Source organism: Ostrinia furnacalis, unplaced genomic scaffold (assembly GCF_004193835.3).
Source record: "Ostrinia furnacalis isolate ACB-3 unplaced genomic scaffold, ASM419383v2 OfSCF7464, whole genome shotgun sequence".
In the NCBI taxonomy this organism is placed as follows: Eukaryota; Metazoa; Arthropoda; class Insecta; order Lepidoptera; family Crambidae; genus Ostrinia; species Ostrinia furnacalis.
The window spans coordinates 1186941-1210129 of NW_021137703.1; the positions used below are offsets into that span (position 1 = coordinate 1186941).

General features: G+C 37.6%; 3 protein-coding genes across 5 annotated transcripts; 1 reads left to right on the forward strand and 2 right to left on the reverse strand.

Moving 5' to 3' along the window:
- The first annotated feature begins 49 nt into the window (after positions 1-49).
- Positions 50-4950, forward strand: AlaRS (alanine--tRNA ligase, cytoplasmic). Its single transcript, XM_028320984.1, has 2 exons — positions 50-428; positions 1824-4950. The coding sequence occupies exon 2, from the start codon at positions 1836-1838 to the stop codon at positions 4737-4739; it is 2904 nt and encodes a 967-aa protein (XP_028176785.1). The 5' UTR covers positions 50-428; positions 1824-1835; the 3' UTR covers positions 4740-4950.
- A 710-nt stretch (positions 4951-5660) lies between these two features.
- Su(dx) (Suppressor of deltex) lies at positions 5661-23131 on the reverse strand. 3 transcript variants are annotated; one of them, XM_028320952.1, is made up of 15 exons: positions 22967-23131; positions 22817-22883; positions 21908-22044; positions 21473-21760; positions 21141-21382; positions 19584-19786; positions 17729-18009; positions 15241-15476; positions 13510-13656; positions 12668-12814; positions 11978-12478; positions 11759-11854; positions 9660-9812; positions 9023-9154; positions 5661-6005 (listed from the first exon to the last, which is right to left on the reverse strand). In XM_028320952.1, exons 3-15 carry the CDS (start codon positions 21975-21977, stop codon positions 5868-5870), a joined length of 2634 nt encoding a protein of 877 aa, XP_028176753.1. In that variant the 5' UTR covers positions 21978-22044; positions 22817-22883; positions 22967-23131; the 3' UTR covers positions 5661-5867. The 3 variants fall into 3 exon arrangements, with proteins under 3 accessions (XP_028176753.1, XP_028176752.1, XP_028176754.1); XM_028320951.1 differs by lacking the exon at positions 22817-22883; XM_028320953.1 differs by lacking the exons at positions 22817-22883; positions 22967-23131 and adding an exon at positions 22617-22760.
- Positions 6639-7971, reverse strand: LOC114364700 (uncharacterized). The gene is made up of 2 exons (XM_028320954.1): positions 7544-7971; positions 6639-7407 (listed from the first exon to the last, which is right to left on the reverse strand). Exons 1-2 carry the CDS (start codon positions 7669-7671, stop codon positions 7173-7175), a joined length of 363 nt encoding a protein of 120 aa, XP_028176755.1. The 5' UTR covers positions 7672-7971; the 3' UTR covers positions 6639-7172.
- Positions 23132-23189: the final 58 nt, after the last annotated feature.

Consider the following 23189-nt stretch of genomic DNA (forward strand, 5'->3'; position numbering starts at 1 on the left):
ATAGGGATCCAAATTGCGAATTTATCCCGTCTGCTGACGCTGTCTTGTTGGGGATTCGAGTTAACAAGACAAGAGTGCTTTTTGTCTCGCTTGCGTACACGTTCCGATTCCCTCATAAAATGCAACAGCATTGACCCGATTTGAATAGTATCGATTAATTACGTTAAAAGGGGTGAAACGTAGACATCCCTAAATGAACTGTGTCTGTGTGATGTGTCATTTTCGTCGCCTGCCCCAGTGGTCTGCCGTCTCTCTCTCGTGAATCGGTCGGAGTTCGGAACTTCGGACGACGTTCACACTATTCACCTATTTATTCACCACTACATCGGTCTTCTCAATCATTGCAATTGCTTCTCTCATGCTTTCATTTGCCGTCGTGTCAGTGTGATTTATAAAATTATAAAAGGTTATTCCTGAAACGCCGAAAGGTTGGTTTTAGTTTTGTATTAAACATCTACCTTAAGCTTCATAAATGCATAAATCCAAACTTTTAAATTAATGATACGCATTGCAGTAGAAATGCATTCTCTTGAACCATATGGCATACCCTGGTATACCTTAAGATCTTTTAGATTATCCTAATGAGATATGCACCAAAAGCAGCTTAATACAATTTAACCTGATGCTGTTGTAGATTAAAATTACTTTTTATCTTTATTTTAATGTTGTTCTTGTAATTGTTAAAGTTTTAATAGTGTATTTTATTAACAACTTGTTTAATTATGATGATGCAATAAACAAATAAATTGTGGCTAGCCATATGGGCACCTTCCCCCAACCCAGGCAGTGGCTTGAATTAAATTTTTAATTTTATGTATATTAAAATACATACATGCTATAGGTACCTACCTGAGGTACCTACTTAAAAATAGTTAAAATAAATGTATTTGTAAATAACGTAATTTGTAACTGTGAACTTGATACATTTATTGGGATCAGGGATTCACAGATGTTTATAGATTTGCAAAGGCTATTAAAGCCCTAAGGAACTGTATACATTTCCTAGGATATGTGCATATTGAATAATCTCTGAATCAATATTTTATACATTTACTAAATAGCTTCAGAATTGTATACATTTCCTAGGAGATTCTGATTCTGAAAAATTGTTTATTTGGCACAATGTATGGAGATGTATATGTTACGGTCAAAGTGATAAATGTGAAAATTATGAATAATCGCCGGTTATTATGAATAATTACCGCATGATTTGGTTAATGTGATTAATATGAGGTCATTTATGTGTGTATAAAACTAAATAGGCGGCTTAGGGGTGCCCCAGGGCCCCCCCCCGCCGCACCTTAACCTATTTTTCACTTTAAATCAAAACATTATGTTATAGGCATCATGGAAAAGTAATATTATGCAAGAAACATTCCAAACTCATTATGCCAAATTATATTAATATATGATATCAAAACGTTCAAAAGTTTGGCTGTACACGAGCACGTAGACAAGATGTTGTTCTCTTTTAAGAAATTTGTTAGTACTAAGGTTGAATTATTAAATAATCACTGTTAAATGTGATTAATTTATCACTTTTACCGCGACTGTCGGTAATTATTCATAATAACCGGTTATTATTAATAATTTTCAATTTATCACATCAACCGTAACATATACAATTCCTAGAATTCATACATTTCCTGTAACATAAAGAAAAAAATATGTTCTGAGTCACAAAGGGTGATAAGCTGATAACATCTTTAAAAATATATGGATTAAGCAAACTTGATAAAAAAAACTTTCAAGGTGCTGCAACTGCACTGCTGCTACTTTACATATTCTAACTAATTCATTAATAAATATTCTTTGTTTTACAGAATTGGTGCATCATGGACACTTCTATGACGGGGAATGAAATTCGTAAGACCTTTATAGATTTTTTCATTGGAAAAGGACATAAGTATGTTCACTCTTCATCAACAATACCATTGGATGATCCAACTTTACTATTTGCCAATGCAGGCATGAACCAGTTCAAACCAATTTTCTTAGGATCTGTTGATCCCAACTCTGACATGGCACAATATGTAAGAGTTGTTAATACACAAAAATGTATAAGAGCTGGTGGAAAGCATAATGATCTAGATGATGTTGGAAAAGATGTGTACCATCATACTTTCTTTGAAATGATGGGCAACTGGTCATTTGGTGACTACTTTAAAAAAGAAATATGTGCTTGGGCTTGGGAGCTTTTAACTGAAGTGTATAAGTTGCCTGCTGATAGATTGTATGTAACTTATTTCGGGGGAGATGCTTCCTCTGGTCTTGAGCCAGATTTAGAATGTAAAAACATCTGGTTAAATTTGGGTCTGCCAGAATCACATATTTTGCCAGGTAGTATGAAAGATAACTTCTGGGAAATGGGAGAAACCGGACCGTGTGGCCCATGCTCTGAATTGCATTACGATAGAATTGGAGGACGCAATGCCGCACATCTCGTTAATATGGATGATCCAGATGTATTAGAAATTTGGAATTTGGTATTTATACAATTTAATAGAGAATCCGATGGTTCTTTAAAATTATTGCCCAAAAAGCACATTGATTGTGGATTGGGTCTCGAAAGATTGGTGTCAGTCATTCAAAACAAAAGGGCTAATTATGATACTGACTTTTTTATGCCAATATTTAAGGCAATTGAAAATGGTACAGGCGCAAGACCATATTCTGGAAAAGTAGGAGCTGATGATGTAGATGGCATAGATATGGCATACCGTGTATTAGCTGATCACGCGAGAACATTAACCATCGCCTTATCTGATGGCGGTTGCCCTGATAATACTGGAAGAGGATACGTACTACGTCGAATTTTAAGAAGAGCAGTTCGATATGCTTGTGAAAAACTCAATGCTAAGCCAGGATTTTTTTCTTCATTAGTTAATACGGTAGTAGAGTTATTGGGAGATGTTTTCCCAGAAATTAAAAAAGACCCTGAATCAATAATTCAACTTATAAATGAAGAAGAGATTCAGTTTTTAAAGACACTCTCTCGAGGTAGAAATTTGCTCAACAGAACTATTGAAAAATTAGGCGATTCTAAAGTAGTGCCAGGGGACATATCATGGCGTCTTTATGACACGTATGGATTCCCTATTGATCTGACTCAACTTATGTGTGAAGAAAAAGGTCTTAGCATTGATATGGAAGCTTATGAAAAAGCTAAGAAAGAGTCCATTCTAGCTTCTCAAGGAAAAGTTGCAGGTCAAGAAGATCTTTTGGCGTTAGATATCCATGCTATCAGTCATTTACAAGAAAATGGTATACCAGTCACAGATGACTCGCCAAAATACAATTACAAAGCAACTACGCAGGACAAAGAAGCAGTTTACAATTTCAGTGACTGTAAAGGTAAAATAATTGCAATTCGAAAAAATAAGCAGTTTGTTAATGAAGTTTCATCGGGAGATGAATGTGGTTTGATATTGGATCGCACAAATTTTTACGCTGAACAAGGTGGCCAAATATTTGATGAGGGATACATGGTTAAAATTGATGATGAGAGCTCTGAATTCACTGTTAAAAATGTACAAGTCAAGGGAGGTTATGTTTTGCACATTGGAAAGGTAGAAGGAGTGTTCAAAATAGGAGATCAAGTAGCTTTACATATTGATACAGTAAGAAGACGTCTTGTTATGAATAATCATACTGGAACGCACATATTAAATAATGTGTTGAGAAAGGTTCTCGGCAATGATTCTGACCAACGCGGATCACTTGTCATGCCCGACCGCTTAAGATTCGACTTTACAAACAAAGGACCAATGACTATCAAGCAAATCAAGGACGCGGAAGATCAAATCAAATGTATAATAAACGACAATAAACCAGTATTTGCGAAACATACTAGTTTAAGTGATGCTAAAAAAATTAAAGGATTAAGAGCTATGTTTGACGAACAATATCCGGATCCCGTTCGTGTGGTATCTGTTGGCATACCTGTAGAAGAGCTAGAGAAGAACCCCGAAGGTCCCGCAGGTTTTGATACGTCTGTTGAATTCTGCGGTGGTTCGCATTTACATCAAACTGGTCATATTGGAGAGTATGTAATTGTAAGCGAAGAAGGTATTGCTAAAGGTATCCGAAGAATTGTGGCTTTAACAGGCCCAGAAGCTATCAAGGCTTTGAATAAACTTAGTATTTTAGAAAACGAAGTAAATGGTGTTGCTACTATGATTCAAGAACAAGGTGACACTATCAATCAGAAAGAAATAGTAAAGAGGATCGTTGATCTTACCAATGATATATCTCAAGCACAAATATCATATTGGAAGAAAGATGAGTTAAGAACTATGCTAAAGAATTTGAAGAAACAATTAGACGACAAGGAAAGGGCATCTAAAGCAATGACAATAAACATAGTCACTGAAAAAGCTAAACAAATCTGTCTTGAAGAAAAAGATTCTGAAATAATTGTATCTGAACTACAGGCTTTTGGAAACACCAAAGCATTGGACAGTGCCTTAAAACAAGTAAAACAGCTGTGTCCTAAAACCGCAGCTATATTCTTTTCAGTTGATAACGAATCTGGTAAGATCTATTGTTTGGCTGCGGTCCCTAAGAGTATTAATGAAAGAGGTCTTTTGGCGTCTGAGTGGGTTCAATCCGTCGTTAACATTATGGGAGGCAAAGGCGGTGGAAAGGCGGAATCAGCTCAAGCATCTGGTAATAATCCGCAAAATCTAAAAGAAGCTTTGAAAGTTGCTGAAGAATTTGCTAAATCCAAATTGTCTTGAAGTGGAAATTATCAACATTTACTAAACTAAATTATTTTTTATTTTTTTTAAATATCGGAAACATGATGGTTTCATACATTATTACTTATGTAGGTACTGTTTCTAATTAAAAAAAAACTTTCTGTTGTGTGGTGCACTTATGTTTATTATAGCAAATAACTAAGTTGTATTTTTGCCATTTATTATTGGAAATAAACATTTAAGTTCTAAATGATTTTTTTTTTAACGCACACAAGTTACCGAACATCAAGGACAGTTTGACAGGACTCTAAATTGGAATTTATCGGGTTAGTTAATTGGACATTGTGAATGGCATCTTGTAGTAGTGTCAGCATATTATTAGCTTTTATTACAAACTAGCTGACCCGGCGAACTTTGTTCCGCCTTAATGGCAATAATAACGGGATAAAAAGTATCCTATGTCCTTCTCCTGGCTCTAAACTACCTCCCTGACAATTTTCAGCTAAATCGGTTCAGCCGTTCTTGAGTTATAAGTGGAGTAACTAACACGACTTTCTTTTATATATATAGATCTAGTCTTTCAAACAATTTAATTGATTTGTTTTATTTTCAAGATCGATATTTTAATGTCTATGGTAAGACGGAAAATACAATGAAACATGACAAGCCTTGCGCGCTTGCGCAGATTTTATCGGTAAAGCACCCGCACAATCATAATCTTGAACAAACAGATGCAACAGCATGTACGAAATCACGGCCATAAGAGTGTCCCAAAAATAGCAAGAAATAAAACAATCAAGATAATTTATTTATTTTATTGAACTTTATAGACGAACTTTGTTAAATATAGTTCAAACAAAATATTTTCTTATATAACTGACAGTATACTAAACATATCTACATAATAATTATAGTTTAAACAAAATATTCATACAGTATTTGGTTGGTCTTTTCGTGACAGCACCAATTCTATTGGTGAATAACCCGCTGTTACTCAAATGGTGCAATTTAATGTGCTAATAATTTACATTGGGTTCTCTATGTTTTATCAAAAGTCGTTTCATCGTTCGATGTAGCGTTTTCAATGTTATGACATTCGATGCAACGACTTTCGATATAACGTAGGAAACCCATATTTTACTAATATAGTTATTTCATAGACATTTTTTATTCTTGTCCAAAGCCTTCGGTTTCTTCGATAGCATAATTAAGTTTTTCGCATAGTTGTTCATAACTCTTATAAGGCGGTAAATCAAGCCTGTTGAAACAGGTATGTGATCGAGGCAGCCAAGTATCTTTGCCCACCTGTAAATAAAAACAACATGCCAAATATACATAAATCCTGATGTAGCATTATTTTTGCAAATTCATAGATAACAAACATCTAGTAAAATAGGTCCTTCGTACACAGCGAATTGACAATGCGATATAAATTGTTATTTGACTCGACGTTTTTAATTCGACGTTTGGTTTGTGAAAGGAAGACACTAGAACATTTCATAGAGTGGTTCGTTGTTCTGATACAAGTAAATGCTCTGGTCTATACTCACCTTAAGGAATTTTAACCTTGTGATAGTAAAATTTAAGAGTGAATTTTATTCGCAATAGGCTANTCATTCCGACTCTCATTCAATAAATAAATTAACTGATACATACATAAAGTATTTTATTTTTATATCAGTCTATTGTACAAAATAGCTTTGTTTTATGGGTTATACTCGTATATTCATAAATTATTAAAGGAGTAAGTATTCAAAAATTAGTCTCCCCACTACGTTGTAAGAGGAACTGCTGTGCAAAATTTCAAGTTTCTTACCCTTTTATACATAAGGCAAGAGGTTATATGTTTGATAGCATTGATATTATGTCAGTCAGTCAGGTAGCTTCTTCTTTTATACTACTGGTTTTCCCATGATTTAAGTTTATTCATCTCATACACACATAAAAACATCTTTCTTTATAATAATTTATACTATTAGGTAAACATTAGATATGGAAACAGATTGATAGAAAAGAAAAAAAAATTGTTAATATCTTACTATTCAGAGCTTAGGCAATGTGAATTAAATGTGTTTTTGAACAGAACAAGTTAATGAGTATTTTTGTCTTAATACTAGACTTACAAATAGGTAAAAATAATAATGCTAATACTAAGAGTTAAATGATTTATTATTGAGTTACACTTTCAAATAGTTTAGGACAAATCGGCTTTTGGCCTCGTTTCATTGCAGCCGTCAACACAGACCTTGCACCAAAAATCTTTGCAACCAAAGAACCATCATGCGTTCTGCACCGACTAACTTTTTACCTCTTCATAATCTCCAACATGCTTGATAAACTGACATGTTTTAATTTTTCGGTTTTTGCATTCAATTACAAATTCCTCCATAACACTGGTAATGTTTTGTGCTGCCGACTTTTGAAAGATTGGATTTTTTTCAGTAGCATTCTACTGATGTGCAAGATGGCTCTTCACTGCGACGATGCAACTACATTAAAAATGCAACAGCATGTTTGCAGCCCCCTGCTGCAGCTGGACAATCTTGACAAACAACATAATCTCTTCTTCTTCATCAATGACTGCTGAAACTGATACTGCTTAGAGTGCACCTTATGTTCAGGACACATTTTACATTTCAAGTTGAACCTGTTCCTTTTAAGTTGAACATAACCAATTGCATCATCACCATTTGATTCTCCAGCAGACCTGAAAAATAATATAATAGTTTAGCAATAAGTAGTTGGTCAGAGGTTAGAATACACTTATTAGTACTTATTTCCTTATTTTCAGTTAATGGTGTGGTCTAAATAAAAAAAAAAGGTTGTAAATGAACTGTACTTACTTAATTAACTTAACATTCCTTAGCTTAGCTGAGCAGAAATCAGGATTTAAAGCAAACAATTTTGTTACCATCAATGTGTCGATTTTGAGCAGATTTGTGCTTTCTGCTTTCACAAACTCAGGATCCATGATAATTTTCAATAAATGCGAACTGTACAATATTTTTATGTGAAAACAAGGCGTTTATATGAAAGACCACGAATAACCTGAAACTGGTGTTTGACATTTTGTTGTTTACAATATTGGTGACGTAGAAACATGGCGGACGGTGTTTTCAGTCAAGAGAAAAAAAAGTAAAAAATTAACGGGTTTCAGTTGAATTTTTACAGCAATCCCTTATTTATATTTATTGAAGTTTATATATTTCGGACCCTTGTACAGAATAATATTTGAATTAAAAGTTATTATGATAAATGGTGACAAGAGGCAACTTGCCTATTGCATACACTNTATTACAACAGAGCGACTTGCAAACATGCAAGTGTGGCAAGCAAAGATTCCGTTTTTTATTTTTCAATATGAGCAGTTCTGTTCTTGCTGAATAAACATTTATTTCTGCCATTACCAACGTCGATATCTAACCCCCAAGAGGTCACGAGTCTGGTAAACAATTTATTTATGTACCAACGTGGCAATGTGTTATTATGTGTCTCAAATAGGGTTCCCAACCCTCCCGGATTGCCCGGGAGACTCCGGAAATAATGGTTAACCTCCCGACCTCCCGGAGAGCAATATTTTCTCCGGTATTTCTAAAAATTAAATGCATCCATTGCTGCTCGTACTTGTTTATAAATTTTATCTTTAAAAGAACCAATCACATGGACCAGCATTACTAAACTCCAGGAATTATTAAATATTGACATAGATAGTGACAAATTGTACGATGAGTTTGGACTTTTGCGTGAAGAGCAACCACATCTTATTGAAGAAAGTCGAGTGGATTTACGCTGGGTTGACTTCTTTACGAAATCGAAAGACAGAAATCCCTGTCCTGAATTAAAAAAAATGGTCACGTTTGTTCTTTCCATTCCTGTCTCTATTAATGCTTCATTCGAGCACGTATTCAGCGTGATGGAGCAACTATGGAGCAAGCGCCNAATTCTCCCGGGTTGGTCCTTTCAAGAGTTGGCAACCCTAGTCTCAAAGTAAATGGGTTAAATAAATCATATTATTATTATAACTTGATTATTAGTAATAGGTTGATACATTATTGATAAGGGACCGTAAACTAGTACATAGTAGGTTAGCAGTGTTATTTTACATCTACTATCAATATTACACCTTTCATATCGATATAATATACTATATCGGATTTCAGGTCGGTAATATTTTAATAAACGTGTATTTACTTTCGTGTCATTTCTTATGCTGATTTAAACTGTCTATGAGAATATGAACATTTGTTTAATTAACAAGGGGGAAAAATTACTATCTCAAAAAAATGTGGTACAGTTAAAATTAAATGTAAAAAGTAGTTTACCTTTTCAATGCAGAATCTTTGTGGTCCATTGGACCCCATCAATTCGGCGAAGCCTCCCACGGGCACGCGGCACGTGCCCGTGACGAACTGCAGTAGCCTCGCTCGCTTCTCGTTGTCCATCTGCCGTACGAACTACAAAATACCAATAGACATGGCGTTTCAGTTGCTGAATTGACAATGTCTATAGATCGTTTCATCCACGAAGATGCGCCCAACCATTCTTCCGCTAATGTCTTAAGTGTTATCGGTGCACGCTAAATTATCAATAAGTGCACACGCACACTACAATACTACCCTCATAAGCCAAAAAGCGGCATCATATTTCTTACATTTCAGTAGCCTTAATTGGCATTAAAAAAAATCAAAAGATACCTAAGATATAGACATTAGAGATCTCATGACGTCATTGGCATTTTAGACAGACACGCAGACAGAGTCCCATACAAGCTACTATAGGCGGGTGACATTTGACGTCACGCTCAGCTATTTCCATACAAAGTTTAAACACTTGTAACTTTTTTGCTTCCAGTTCGATTTCTAGATTTTTAGTATGATTTAACTAAAGTGTTTATTTATACATAATTTATTAACTTTTAAAATCGATGCATATCCTATTGGTGTTTTCCGATGTCTGTACCTGCCAGAACCAGACGACTTGCTTGCTGGTCCGCGTGTAGTGGCGGTAGATGGTGTTGCGCTGCCAGTCGTCCACGTCCACCTCCTGCATGCCGCACAGCATCAGCTCCAGCTCGCGCTCGTCGAAGTACTTCAGCCACTCCAGCGGCACCACCTGAAGTAAAACGTAAAATTGGTTGAAAACCGCATCTTCATTGCATAAAGCTCGATTTGATTTGGGGTCTATTAGCTATTACTTGGTTAAGGGTTAAGGATGAGCCACAATAAGGGTTTTAGCGATTGAAAAATCCGCCAGATGGCAATACGTAGACGCGAGGTCCAAATGCTGTGATTGGTGGATTTTGACATATCTGTCAATGTCATGTCAAAAATTACCAATCATGCAGCATTTGGACCTCGCGCCTACGTATTGCCATCTGGCGGATTTTTCAATCGCGAAAACCCTCATTGAGCGCTGCGTGGCGTGCCACGAAGTGTCAAAATATTATTTTACACGTATTTTAAATGGTGAGTTTCCCATTAAGCGGAGCAGCGAGGGTCGTTCCATAAGTGATGTGCAACGCAGTACACGCCGTCTTCAACAGCGAGTATTTGAACAACTACATTAACGCGAAAGTATAAAATCTAATATGAACTAGTGTGGTTGCTGAGCACGTAGAATTCGTCCAATGACCCCAAGCTACCCATCCTTATGTTGCTGTCGCGCTCGCACACTCACTGCGGGCGCCCGTCGCACAGTCGCGCTCGCGACAAGGATGGGGTCATTGGACAAAATTCTTCGTGCTCGGAGACCGGGCTTTATTTATTTATTTATTTAATGAAAGAAACATACAGCTTTTATATTACATATAGTTACAGGAAAAAGTTTAGTTTATTCATAAGCCAAAAAAGTTTCCAATGTTAATTTGTCAATAGCGAAGACATATTATAAAAAGTTTCGTAGTAATTTAACTAGGTAATTTCGTTCATCAGAAACAAGATAATCCCACTTAAACGTGGTCAACCTTCTTAACATGTGAAGTAAAAACACGCAGAGAACAATTGAATATATCAATGTGGCTATATCGAACATTATGTGTGTTGCAAGCACGAACAAGAAATCTATTCTTTGAATAATTAGTTCTACAAATAGGAACAGAGAAAACTGCATTGGAGCGGGCACTGAGCCTGGGGCACCTGAATGACACTCGGCTGAGAAGGAAGGATGAATCTATGTAGTCATTTAAAATTTTAAACAAAAATACTTGATCCCTATGTTCACGTCTTAATTCTAATGACTGAAGCTGCGCTGAATGATCCCTAAACAAGTATCTAAGTCTTTTTAAAAATTTGTTTTGTATCCTTTCCATCTGATCAATATAAGTGGCATAAATTGGGTTCCATACTGTTGATGCATATTCGAGATGACTTCTTACTAAGGAGTTATACAACATTATATAGGTGTTTATATTTTTAAAATCTTTACATTGACGAAAGACAAAACCCAACATTTTATAAGATTTCGCAGTAACTCTATCAATATGAGACGCCAAGTTAAGTTCATTATCTAGATATACTCCCAGGTCTCTCACCTCGGCCACTCTTTTGATCATAATGTCATTAAATGTATAATTATAATTAATCGGACGTTTTTTGCGTGAAAAGGTAATAGTATGACATTTATCAATATTTAATTTTAGATTATTAGCTGAGCAATAATCATAAAAATTATTCAAATCGTTTTGAAATAGCAATGATTCTTCAACAGATTTAATGAATGTAAAAATTTTAGTATCGTCGGCGTATAATAATGCTTTGGAATGAAGAAAACAATTCATGACGTCATTAATAAATATATTAAAGAGAAGAGGGCCGAGATGAGAGCCCTGAGGCACGCCAGATGTGATAGGAACAAAGCTAGAAGTATAGCCCTTTATCGCAACTGCCTGGGATCTTTCGCGCAAGTATGAGGTCAGCCATCTCAGGAGATCGCCGTGTATACCTACCCTTCCGATTTTGCTAATCAATAAGTTATGGGAAATTTTGTCTTTAGTAGGTAACACAAATTATAAATGTTTATTAAAGTACAAGGTAATTTACAATTGAGAAAAGTAATGTTACCTCATTAAATCCATCTAGAAAAGCAGACGTTTGCTCTTCTATACCTCGTGTCATTCTCCATTGCGTCACGAGTTGAAGATATTGTTCTTTATTTGCCTGAAAACCAAGAAATACATATCATATCAGTCAGTATTTCAAAATAATGTCTATAGCAAAAGAATTTTCTCAACTTGCAGAAAAATAGAGATTAGATTGAAATATCATTGTGCAACAACTTACTTCAGTAACGCGTTCCTTGTCTCCTGCTGGTTTCAGTTCATGGTGAATAACCTGCCCCAGAACTTCGAAATCAACGCTAAACCACATCTCAAGGCCACATTCATCAATATTATTGTCTTTTATCCATACTAGTGAATTGTAAAACTCTGGGTCGATTGATTCTATATCTTTCATCGTTAACTTTTTATTTAACATTCTTTTGTAAAATGGCATCGTGAAACCAGAGTATATGAATCTTCCGTGATATAACGCCATTGCTATAAACCTTCCTATAAATTTGAAATACAGCAAATGGTCAGGATTCACGTAGCTAGCCGGGTTGATCTGTAGACTGTAGTTGTTCTTGTTGGCGTACTCGAATAAACAGTACATGGGGTTTAAAACTTCATGCGAAAGCAAGAAAAACCATTCTCGACTGACACCGCCATAATCTAATCCTTCTTCTCCACGAAATATTATATACAGTCGTCTACGTAACTCGTAGGCTGGTAACCTCATGATCTGAAAAAGTAATAAAATATTTTTTTAACAAAACATTAGTTTTTATGTACCAACTTGATTTGGGTGTGGCTCTGATCATAATAATAATGTGATTAAAAGTTTCCCAAAAGTAACAATTAAAATAGATAAATAAATTGACAAACGATAATACAAATAATAAATTTTATAAAAAGAAAGATCAAAACTTACTTGGTGGTAGGAGTCTTCGAAAAGCGTTTGCCTTGAAAGTGTAATTTTGATATGGCTTGGCAGAGCGTTGCTCTGGCAAAGGTATCTGAATTGACTGAGCTTCCACCGGAATGATCTCTCGTATGCGCGCGGTACTCCATACGCACCCTATGGAATGAAATAGAAGGTATTAATTAAGCACATAAGTATAGCCACTGTTTTGAAAAAGAAGTTTAGTTGATTCTGAACTGAACTGATTTCTCAGAACTTAAAACCGTTACTGAGCTGGTTTTGTCACAATTCGCATGCTTCTTGCTACCCGCTGGCTGCTTAGTTGGCGTCTCTCAAGACACCTTTAAGTTCTGAAAAATCGGTGTTGTTTCAACTCATCTCTATTTCAAATCACCTCGGTCTTTCCTACTATTTATTCAGTTCTGCTGATTCTTAAATGTGAGTAATTTAAGAATTTCCAGAACAGGTTTGGGTTTTTCCTTAATTTTTTCATGTGAATGAAATGAAATAAGAACGACTTTTCTAAAGGATTCAAACGACTAATCATAAATTGGCATAAGCAAGAGTGCGGTGTACACCTTGTTGTAACCTACTGTTGACAACAATAACCAGTTGGGACGGTAGGTAAACAAACGTCCGAACGAGTAACAGTGTGACTGAATGGGTTTTTTCCCCAACGAGTGACACTGTTACTTACATACAAGCAATAAAAGGTTCGGCCAACACAACGCGTGCAGCCGGCGTGCACGATGGCGATGGCGATCAGAATTAAACGCATTGATCACCATCGCGCACGCAGGCTGATCGCGTTGCGTTGGTTTGGCCGAACCTTTAAAAGGGTCTAGTGTTACCTGCGGGCCCTTGGGCGCGCCGGGCCGCGGGTCTTGGAAGGTGGTGGTGCGCGTGTTGTGGTCCACGAAGTAGCGCGTGCCCTCCTCCGTGAAGCGGATCTCCCAGCCTGGAGGCAGCGCCTCCTCCGGCGCGCTCACTTCTTGACCCTGGAGCGACAATAACAGTCAAGGTAAATAGGTAGTCTAGGGCAGTGTTCCGCAAAGGGTGTACCGCGGCACACTGGTGTACCGTGGTCATTAGATTCTGTGACTCGGAAAAATAAGGTTATTTTATAAACTTATTTCTAGTAAGTAAGTAAGTAAGGGTAAGACTAATAAAGGTAATTATTACTTAAAAATTTTTTGGAGCGATTGTTCAGTGAACTGTTCCACAAAATTTTTGTGTTCAAGGTCTAATTCTAATCTATATCTTAATATCAAGGTCTAGTTCTAGTCTAGGGGTCATCATCATTATCTGCTCGTGTAGTGGCTATAGCAGGAACACGACATCTCTAATTTACCAAAGCAAATGGAAGATTTGGCCTATGCTCCCCGCGATGGTCAGAGGCTACGATAGCGACAGTGGTGGTATTCCACTCTGCCAGAACCACAAAGCCAATAAACACCATTAAACAATCAAGACTGAAAAATAATTTATTGATAAAAGCACGTTAATAAATTGAGTTCGCTAACCAGTGACGTCATAGTGTCCCATTGTCTTAATGTTGCTAAAAATAAAACAGCATATAAAGATTTATCCATCTTTAAGACACATGCTCAGCCACCTTGCTCGGTCAATAGGGGTCCAGAATTTTATGCCATTTAAGCGACGCCAGTAGTTTTAGAAACAAACTTAACAAAGCAGCCCGACATTGATCCTCACAATAGCCCCATTCGGCTAGTTGACCCTGACCTTTCTTATTTCTTTTACACTTAGTCTGGTAATTAAGTAGAATTCCAAAGTCAAGTTCAACCAACCCCCACCCTGAGAAAGGCATTATTGATTTTTCACCTTCCACTCGAAAGTAGATTAAGCTCATGGCCATTAGGTAATAAAGACGCTAATTAAGGCTACACGATAAAGGCCATAAAAATACTTAGTTAATAAAAGTATTACTTTTGTACTGCATTAAATGAAAATTGGCTATGATTTCTATAATAATGTAAGTCCCGTATCCGTACCGTAGCTATGGAGCTATGGGACTTACGCTCGTATTCACAAACGATGCTTGCTTAAGTGAAGCAGCAAATCGAATGCACAGCGTTGAATAAACCTTTGTGATTGGTTCATATATCACCCTGTGCGTCCACGCGCACTGTGAGACCTCATAGTAATGTCTGTTAATACATGGTGTGTCTTAGGCCCGGTTTCCACTAAAGCGGAGCGGAGTGTTGAGTTCTTGTGGGGGATGCGTCCACGCGTTTTAATATTAACTAAGACGCGGCGGTAAATCTACTAAGATGCGGCTGTAAACCTGCACGCGGCGATCCAGTGGCGTAACTACAGGGTGGCCGGGCTGGCAAAATACCACGAGCCCGAGCTAAAAAAGAATACATTTAAGTATAATGCACACATTAAATTGTTTGGGTTAGCGATTCGAAGTTGATAGAAGGTACTCATTCGTCTCATTCATACGTGCTAAGATACCAACCCCCCCTTGTCATTATGGGATTTCAATGCCACGGGCCTCGGATGGTATAGTTACGCCACTGCGGCGATCATACATTCCACTATGAATCGATGTGCCATACCTGCGTCCTGGGGTCCTCCCACTGCGTGGTGCGGTTCTTGTGGTTGACGAAGTAGACGCGGCCGTCGGGCTGCACGCGGCGCTCCCAGCCGGCCGGCAGCGCGCCCAGCGGGTCGTCGGCCGCCACCGCCGAGCCCACGCCGCCCGCCGGCGCCGCGCCCGCCGCGCTACTGCTACCACTCGCGCCTACACCGGAGGCGGCGCTTGGAATAGGCGCAACGCTGCTGCCGCCTGGACCTGTGGGGAAGATTAATGTTGGGCTACTGATTTAAAGATGATAGTTAATAGTACTAACTCAAGAGCTAGATGTCCAAGCTCTTGAGTTAGTACTATCGACGAACCTACTATCAAAAAAAAGAACCCTAGATACGCATTAAGTCATTAAGTTCGCCACAGTGCATTGTTAGTACCTATGTGTGCTAAAAGTTTAAATAAATAAATACGCCAATGCCGAGAGTAGGTGCTACTCTACTGCCTTCTGGACCTGTGGGAAACCTTCACATCAGACGCGGAACGCTATTCACGAGTCCACCAATTTGTCTTTTATTGCGCGCTGGGGATAGGTGCTACGCTGCTGACATCTGGACCTGTGGGAAAGATTAAGTTTAGACACGGAATTCGCTTGACGGGTTCGCTCGCCTTTATTTTACGCTCTGGGGATAGGGGCAACACTGCTGCCTCCTGGACCTGTGGGGAAGATTAAGATTAAGGAATTCGCTTTATGGGTTCGCACGTCTTTTTTTACGCGCTGGGTAGCGCGCAGTAGTGTAGCACTACTGTCACCTGGACCTGTGAAAACAAAACTAAGTTTGGAGCGAAATTCTCTTCACGAGTCCACCAGTACGTCTATTTTTTAACTGCTGGAGATAGGTACTACTCTGCTGTCGTCTGGATCTGTGGAAAGATTAAGCTTAGACGTGGAAATCTCTCCGCAAGTCTACAAGGCTCTTTTTTTACGCGCTGAGGGGTAAGTGCTACTCTACTGTCTTTTGGACCTGTGGGAAACCTTCACTTTAGACGCGGATTGCCATTTACGGGAACCGGTACCGTGTACTTCAAGATTTTAAAGCATACGCCTGTACATATTTGTAATGCAAAGCTATAAATTGTTTTTGGGTTGCTAAAATGCTAATAAAATAAACAAGATATATTTTATCCTCTCCGACAGAGCTCAAGTTTGCTAGGAATTAAATAACTTTCTGTATTTTATCATTATCATTCCAAGGTGTTGCCTTTTTACTTGTTTATCCCTCTTATCAAAGGCGGACTTATTTGCGGTATTAAAAATTGAACCTAACTAAGCCATTTCATATTTACTTAGACGACGAAATAATTCAACCGAAATTAGCAAAAGTTTTTTGTAACTCTCATATTCGACATACTGAAATCTATATATTATATAAAAATGAAACCCGTTTCGCGTTGTCACGGCATCACGTGTGAACGGCTGAACCGATTTCGATAATTCTTTTTTTTAAATGTTTGTCCAAGTCCAAGGATGGTTCTTACGGAAAAAAATATTAAGAAAATCTCTACGCTAAGGCGGTACGAAGTTCGCCGGGTCAGCTAGTGCATGATAAAAAAACATACTATAAAAACGTCATATAACTTATCTATGCTTATCAGGAATTATCATTATATCGATAATGAGTTTTATCAAATAAAATACTTTCTCTGTGATAGATAACTAAAATATTGTTATGAATTATATTATGTATAATAATAATTTCTTGCTATTTTGGTATCCTCATTCAATCATTGTTCAATCTTAAATACAAGCTTTCTTGATTCGCTCCAATATATTGCATCTTCATCCCGTTTACAAGTCTCGTTTCAAAATGTTTAGTTTACTCACTAACATCAACGTCTCTACATGAAATACCACACAGATTTTTCTACGACTATCCGGAGCGTTTTCGCATTCAGATCAATCGTAGTGCGAAATCGTTCTTTAGCTGTTGGCTCATAAAATCTGACACGACAGTGTTGAAAGTTGCTCCGAAAAAACGTTAGGTGGTTTTGGTTGTCAGGGGTTACAGTTTTAGTAGTAGTTTGGTTACGTCTGGCGTTTCGCAGGGCTCCATTCTTGGGCCGCTGCTGTTTATAATATTTATAGAGTTTCTGTTATATGCAGATAATCTAAAAGTTTAAAAAAAATTATAACTCAGATGATTGTCTTAGTCTTCAGGCAGATTTGAATCGTCTTGTTGAATATAAATTACATCTTAGTATTGAAAAGTGTAAATCCATAACATTCACAAAAATTAACTTTCTCCCGGAACAAACTTGACCTTCACTGGTTGGGTTTTATTGGAGGTTAAGCTGTAGATCCTGGCTACACAGGGCCCCGATTGCGTTAATGATTTTCAACTGCAACGCGACTGGAACACGAACGATAATCAGCTGAAACGCGATTGAATTGGAGGCGTAATAAATTAGCGCAATCGAGGACCAGGAGTTGCAGCGGTGGGAACAGTCCCGTGTCATACCGACGGCGGCAGCGTCGCTGTCAGCGTCGGGCTGGTGCGGCGGCTGCGGCGGCGGGTACAGGAAGCGCTGGTTGCCCTGCGCGACGACGTGGCGGCGCTCGCCGCGCCAGTGCTGGAAGCGCGCCAGGCGCTCGGTGTCGGGCCGCTGCCACGTGGTGGTGCGCGTGTTGTGGTCGACGTAGTACACGCGGCCGCGCGCGTCGCGCCGCACCTCCCAGCCCGGCGGCAGCGGCTGCGGACGCTCCCACGACGTCGACCGCGTGTTGTGGTCCACGTAGTATCTGTTGTCGTTCGATTTTAACTTTTAGCCCACTTGTAAACAACCGTTTTTTTACCGGACTACGGCCCGATTTTTTTGGCCTGAATTAGCGGTGGTATATGGTTTATAATGAACGTGTGCACATGCATCGGACATAGGTCCGGCGAGAAAATTGACAGCAAACAAAAGATATCCGTTTTGTGACGGTCGGTCGTCCAGTGAAAAAACCGATGTCTACAAACGGCCTTACGGCTGAATTCGTCGCTACGATAAATCGCGGACACTCAATTTTTTTATTTTTTTTTTCTCGCGTTTTTGATCTAAGCTACAGACAGACCAAAAAGGCAACGAAATAAATGTTTATATGACTTCTGAAGTTAATAATGATTAAATTGTTTACAGTGTTTATCTAAGTCACGAAACCGAGATCCAACTTTCCTCGTTTCCTCGCTACAGCTAGCGTAATATTAAAATGTAAGCTGATAAGTTAGTAGACAATGTATCTTGCTCAATTTTCAACCGACTTCAAAAAAGGAGGAGGTTCTCAAATCGACCCGTATGTTTTTTTTTTTTCTATGTTTGTTACGCGATAACTCCGCCAATTATGAACCGATTTGAACAAATCTTTTTTCGGCGTATAGGTAATATCTCAAGGGTGGTCCCATTTAAATTTAATAATAAAAAAAACAACCCCCAAGGGTGGAAAATTGGGGATGAACTTTTTTATACGCAATAGAGTCGGTGCAGGCAAACTTAACATGTTTCATAATCTTGGCACCGACTCCAGAAGTATCAATCATTAATAATTAATTCGTCGTAATAAATAAGTAGGTAATTAGTAATTATTTTTCTACGTTTTAGCAGGCCTGGCTCACTCCGCGCGGTACATCCGATAATTACCTACAGCGAAGCGCCCCGCCGGCGGGTATTATATCAGTCGAGTGTCACGCGCTCGCCCGTCAGGACGCTGGCGTGCGTTTTAGTATGATTATAATTCTATGATCGAAGTATTATTTAAAAATGGACATGAAGAGAAAGAAATATTGTGCGGCGTTCGGGTGTTTAAATTCGAAAAGAAATTACCGGATTTATCTTTTTTTTTCGCTTCCCAAAGATGCTGAAAGGTATGTTGGCCATGTAGGTAATCAATAATAAAATTTATAGGATAGTATAGGATTCTTTTTTTTTCTGTAATAGTATGTTTAATAATTTATCTGTCTTATGTTAAAATAGGTATGAATGAAAACATTGTAATAGAACAAGTTTTTTTAATCCTAATTAGATATATTTGAAATGTTATTTTTACTTACCTACATACGTACCTCATTACAAATAAGTAGACTAATTATTTTTTCTCTAGACAGCAACCCTAACAGCGTAAGAAGAGTTCAGAGGCACGCGATAGAATGAGACAAAACTTGTAGGTGAATAAAATTGTAGGTACGTAGTGCTGTGCGAGCTGAATTCCACTGTATCGCGTCGCAGCAAGACTCGCATTTACTTAAATCGTCGTGCGGAGTAATCCTTCTGTACCTGTACTATTACTTATTCTGTGGTTTTAGTGCAGGTTTTTTGGTGTCGGTTTTTCTCCTTTACCTCCTGCCGTAGACGTCGTATCTCATCTCCCAGCCAGGAGGCAGGGGCTCCTCGGTGGCGGCGGGCGCGGGCGCGGGCGGCGGCGGGTGGTCGGGCGCGGGCAGCGCGGGCTGGCTGGAGGGCCCGGCCGCGCCCGTCCCCGCGGCGCTCTCGGCGCCCGCGAGAACAGACCCGTTGCTTATAGGCGGTGGGCCCGGGGGTGGCTGCAAGAAAATAAACCTTATTAGACTTAAGGCTTGAGATTGAGAGCCATCTGCGCTCACCTATTGCTGCTATCAGCATTGTCAATCCGAAAAAAAAAACTCGAAAAGGATGTTTTAGGAAATTATCTCATCCTAAATTTGCCATCATTGAAATGTGGTCACGCCACACATGAAGAATAATGCAAACATCGAAACACACAGCATGACCTAGATTTATACGCGCACTTTTTTTTGCTAGATGTTTTATTATTATGCTACATTTTGAGATCCGCGTCAATTAATCTTATACATACGAGGTGTGTTCAAAAAGTAAGGTGACTTTGTATTTTTAAGAAAAAATATTTATTTATTTATCAATATTTATGTCGTCCCCTTCAAAGTAATCCCCCTCAGATACAATACACTTATGCAAACGGTTTTTCCAATCCTCAAAGCACTTCTCATAAGCACTTTTCGGTATAGCCTTTAGCTCTTCCAGCGATGCAGTCTTATCTCCTCAATCGTTGTAAATCTCCGTCCTTTCATAGGTCTCTTTAATTTTGGGAACAAGAAACATTCACATGGGGCCAAATCCGGTGAATATGGTGGCTGAGGCATGATTGTGGTGTTGTTTTTAGCCAAAAAATCTCTCACAAGCAAAGATGAGTGAGCAGGGGCATTATCGTGATGCAAAAGCCATGAATTGTTTTTCCAAAACGTTAGAAAAAAATTCATGGCACGAGCCAAGCGATATGCCGATATCCTCAGCAACTTCTCTGATAGTGATTCGACGATTTTCCAAAACAATTTTCTTCACTGCTTGCTCGTTTTCATCAGTTGTTGACGTGCTTGGGCGTCCAGAGCGAGGCTCGTCATTGGCATCTTCCCGGCCATCTTGGAAGAGTTTGAAACATTTTTTTTTACTCAGAACAGTTTCACCGTATGCCACTGTCAACATTTCAAGTGTTTCGGAGCACTAAATTTAAATGTTTTTACACAAAATTTGATGCAAATCCTTTGATCCATATTTTTCGATAGTTAAAAATCGCCGAGCACGCAAAACACTTATAACCTTTACGGCTCTCACAACCAAACAAAAAATGCTATACAGTTGAAACTTGGTACAGATGTTCGGGAAGAGTGTACCAATATAACAAAACAAAAAAATCGATAATCGAAAGTACGTTGCCCGCGAAATTTGAAAAGTCACCTTACTTTTTGAACACACCTCGTATGTGGCAGAATGATACTGATTTATAACAAGGCTGTGCTGTTGTAATATATTTTTGATCAGATAATGGTGTATACTAGTAGAATGATTATAAACAAAGTACTGAAAACATAACATGTTTATAGGATTAAATTCTATAGCTACCCTCAATGTTTGTGATCGTAACATCGATCTTAGTGTTTCTGGATTGTTTCGTAGTCTGATGCGAGCTCGAATTCCTTCGTTTAATGGATTTCTTGAAGAACTTGCTTCTCCAAGAACTTCATGTGACTGGTGTAAAATAGCTGGGTCAATTCTTAGGCCATCCAAAAGTATGATAAGCTCAGCTGTTTTAGTTTCAGAATTTGCACTGGAAGCATTGTCTTGGGATGGGGTTTTCATCATATCTAAAAAAAAGTATTATAAGAACATATTAAATAATTGGCAATTGCTGAAGTAACACAGGTAATTAATAGTGTGAAAATTCATAAACTCACCTAAAGTCAACTCTATATTTTCGCATTTTCCGTTAAAGAATTGCAGAACTTTTAAAAGATTTATCCTTTTTTCGCCTAGAATATTGTCTTTTCTAAAGCTATGATGGTCTGCAAGTTTGAACAACAACTGTGACAATGGTGTGACCAATATTGTGAAATTTTCGTTCCATTTTGGATGTAAAGTATTCTTTATAACTTCAGTTTTTCTTGATAGCTTGTCATCAACAGTTACTTGCAAATAAGGATTTGGCTTGAATAGTCCTGAATTCCGTATGCTTGCTGTTTCAACTAAAATCAATAATATTATAAGTGTATTGTGAAGGTCACATTTCATAAATCAAAATTGCAAATCTAAACCCTGGGATAAGCAGACTAATGATGTCAAAAGATGCAATATATATAATTAAACCAGTTTGTATCCTGAGAAAAATGTACCTGTTAAGCTAAGCTGGTGATATGTGGACAGAGATATTGGAGCTGTGAGAGTTGCTATACTTTCAGTCATTGTGATAACTAATACTTCATATTAACACTCAATTCCAAAATCTGCTATATATTTGAAGTGAAGAGACCTGAAACAATTTTATTTGAAATTATAATTAACTAATCTATAGTTGCATATCTAGAGGAAGTATCAACAAAGGCCATCTAAAAGAAATCTAGATAATCAAAAATATAAATAAATAAAACACTATTAAATTCAACTCTTTAAAAAACATAATTTCTAACCAAAAGTGTGAGTATGGGGAATGGAAATGTACAGAAAGTTTAATTTCTAACAATAATTAGGTACCTATTTTCACTACTGCATTATTGCAGGACAGTAATGGCACAAATGGTTTGTAGTTTTCAAGGAATGATAATTAATATTATTCTTGAATTAGCTGAAAATGTAGATAATGGGGAGATCTAAGTTGAAGATGTAATAGATTACTGTACATTATGATCAAAAATATCAGAGTTTAAAGAAGCGCTATTGCTTAAAAAAATACTGAAATGGGCTAAGCATAAATTTTATTCTAAAAAAGTATTTTATTTCAAGAGAAGGAACAAAGGCTACAAATTAAAAAAATATACAATATTTATCCTTCTTTTACAGTGAACAGAAACTGTTATCTTTATCCTGTTTTTGAAGTAAACCTACCTCATGTCATGCATACAACGTTGATAAAAGGGAGTATCAGTCTTGATAGCACAAGAATTTAATTTAAAAAAACTATGCACTAATTAGATAAAAAGGTGCATTAGATTACTATAAAAAAGTGCCATACAAGCAAGTAAACAAGTGTTTTGGTAGGTAAGTGTTATTTATTAGAAATTGATATTATTTCATAACATTGTTACCAATTTAATACAATTCAATCTGCAAGGCTCTTTTAAATTTATCTCATTATCGCAAAGCCTTATCTTGCTGGAAGGAAAAGACAAGAAATAAGTACTCAGAAATCATTGGAATGAGTCGATTGCAATATTTACTTTGTAGATCTTACTCACTTGACATCGTTAGGTAAAACTTTGATTAATTGTGTAAATAACTTCACTGCTACACCATTAAATTACCAAAAACGCGAAACTTTAGCGTAAATAAAACAATAATTCTGAAATTAATCACCAATGACCACAGATGTTGCAAACAAACATGGCTTTCCTTCTGACAATTTGACATTGACTTTTCTTCCTCCTCCCTCACAACCATTGATAATGTAATAATGAGAAA

Excerpts from the sequence above, each read along its gene's own strand:
- LOC114364700 (XM_028320954.1), bottom strand. The coding sequence starts at position 7,671 with ATGGATCCTGAGTTTGTGAAAGCAGAAAGCACAAATCTGCTCAAAATC. Across the intron at positions 7,408-7,543 it reads AGGAATGTTAAGTTAATTAA|GTCTGCTGGAGAATCAAATG; the intron begins GTAAGTACAGTT and ends ATTATTTTTCAG.
- AlaRS (XM_028320984.1), top strand. The coding sequence starts at position 1,836 with ATGGACACTTCTATGACGGGGAATGAAATTCGTAAGACCTTTATAGAT.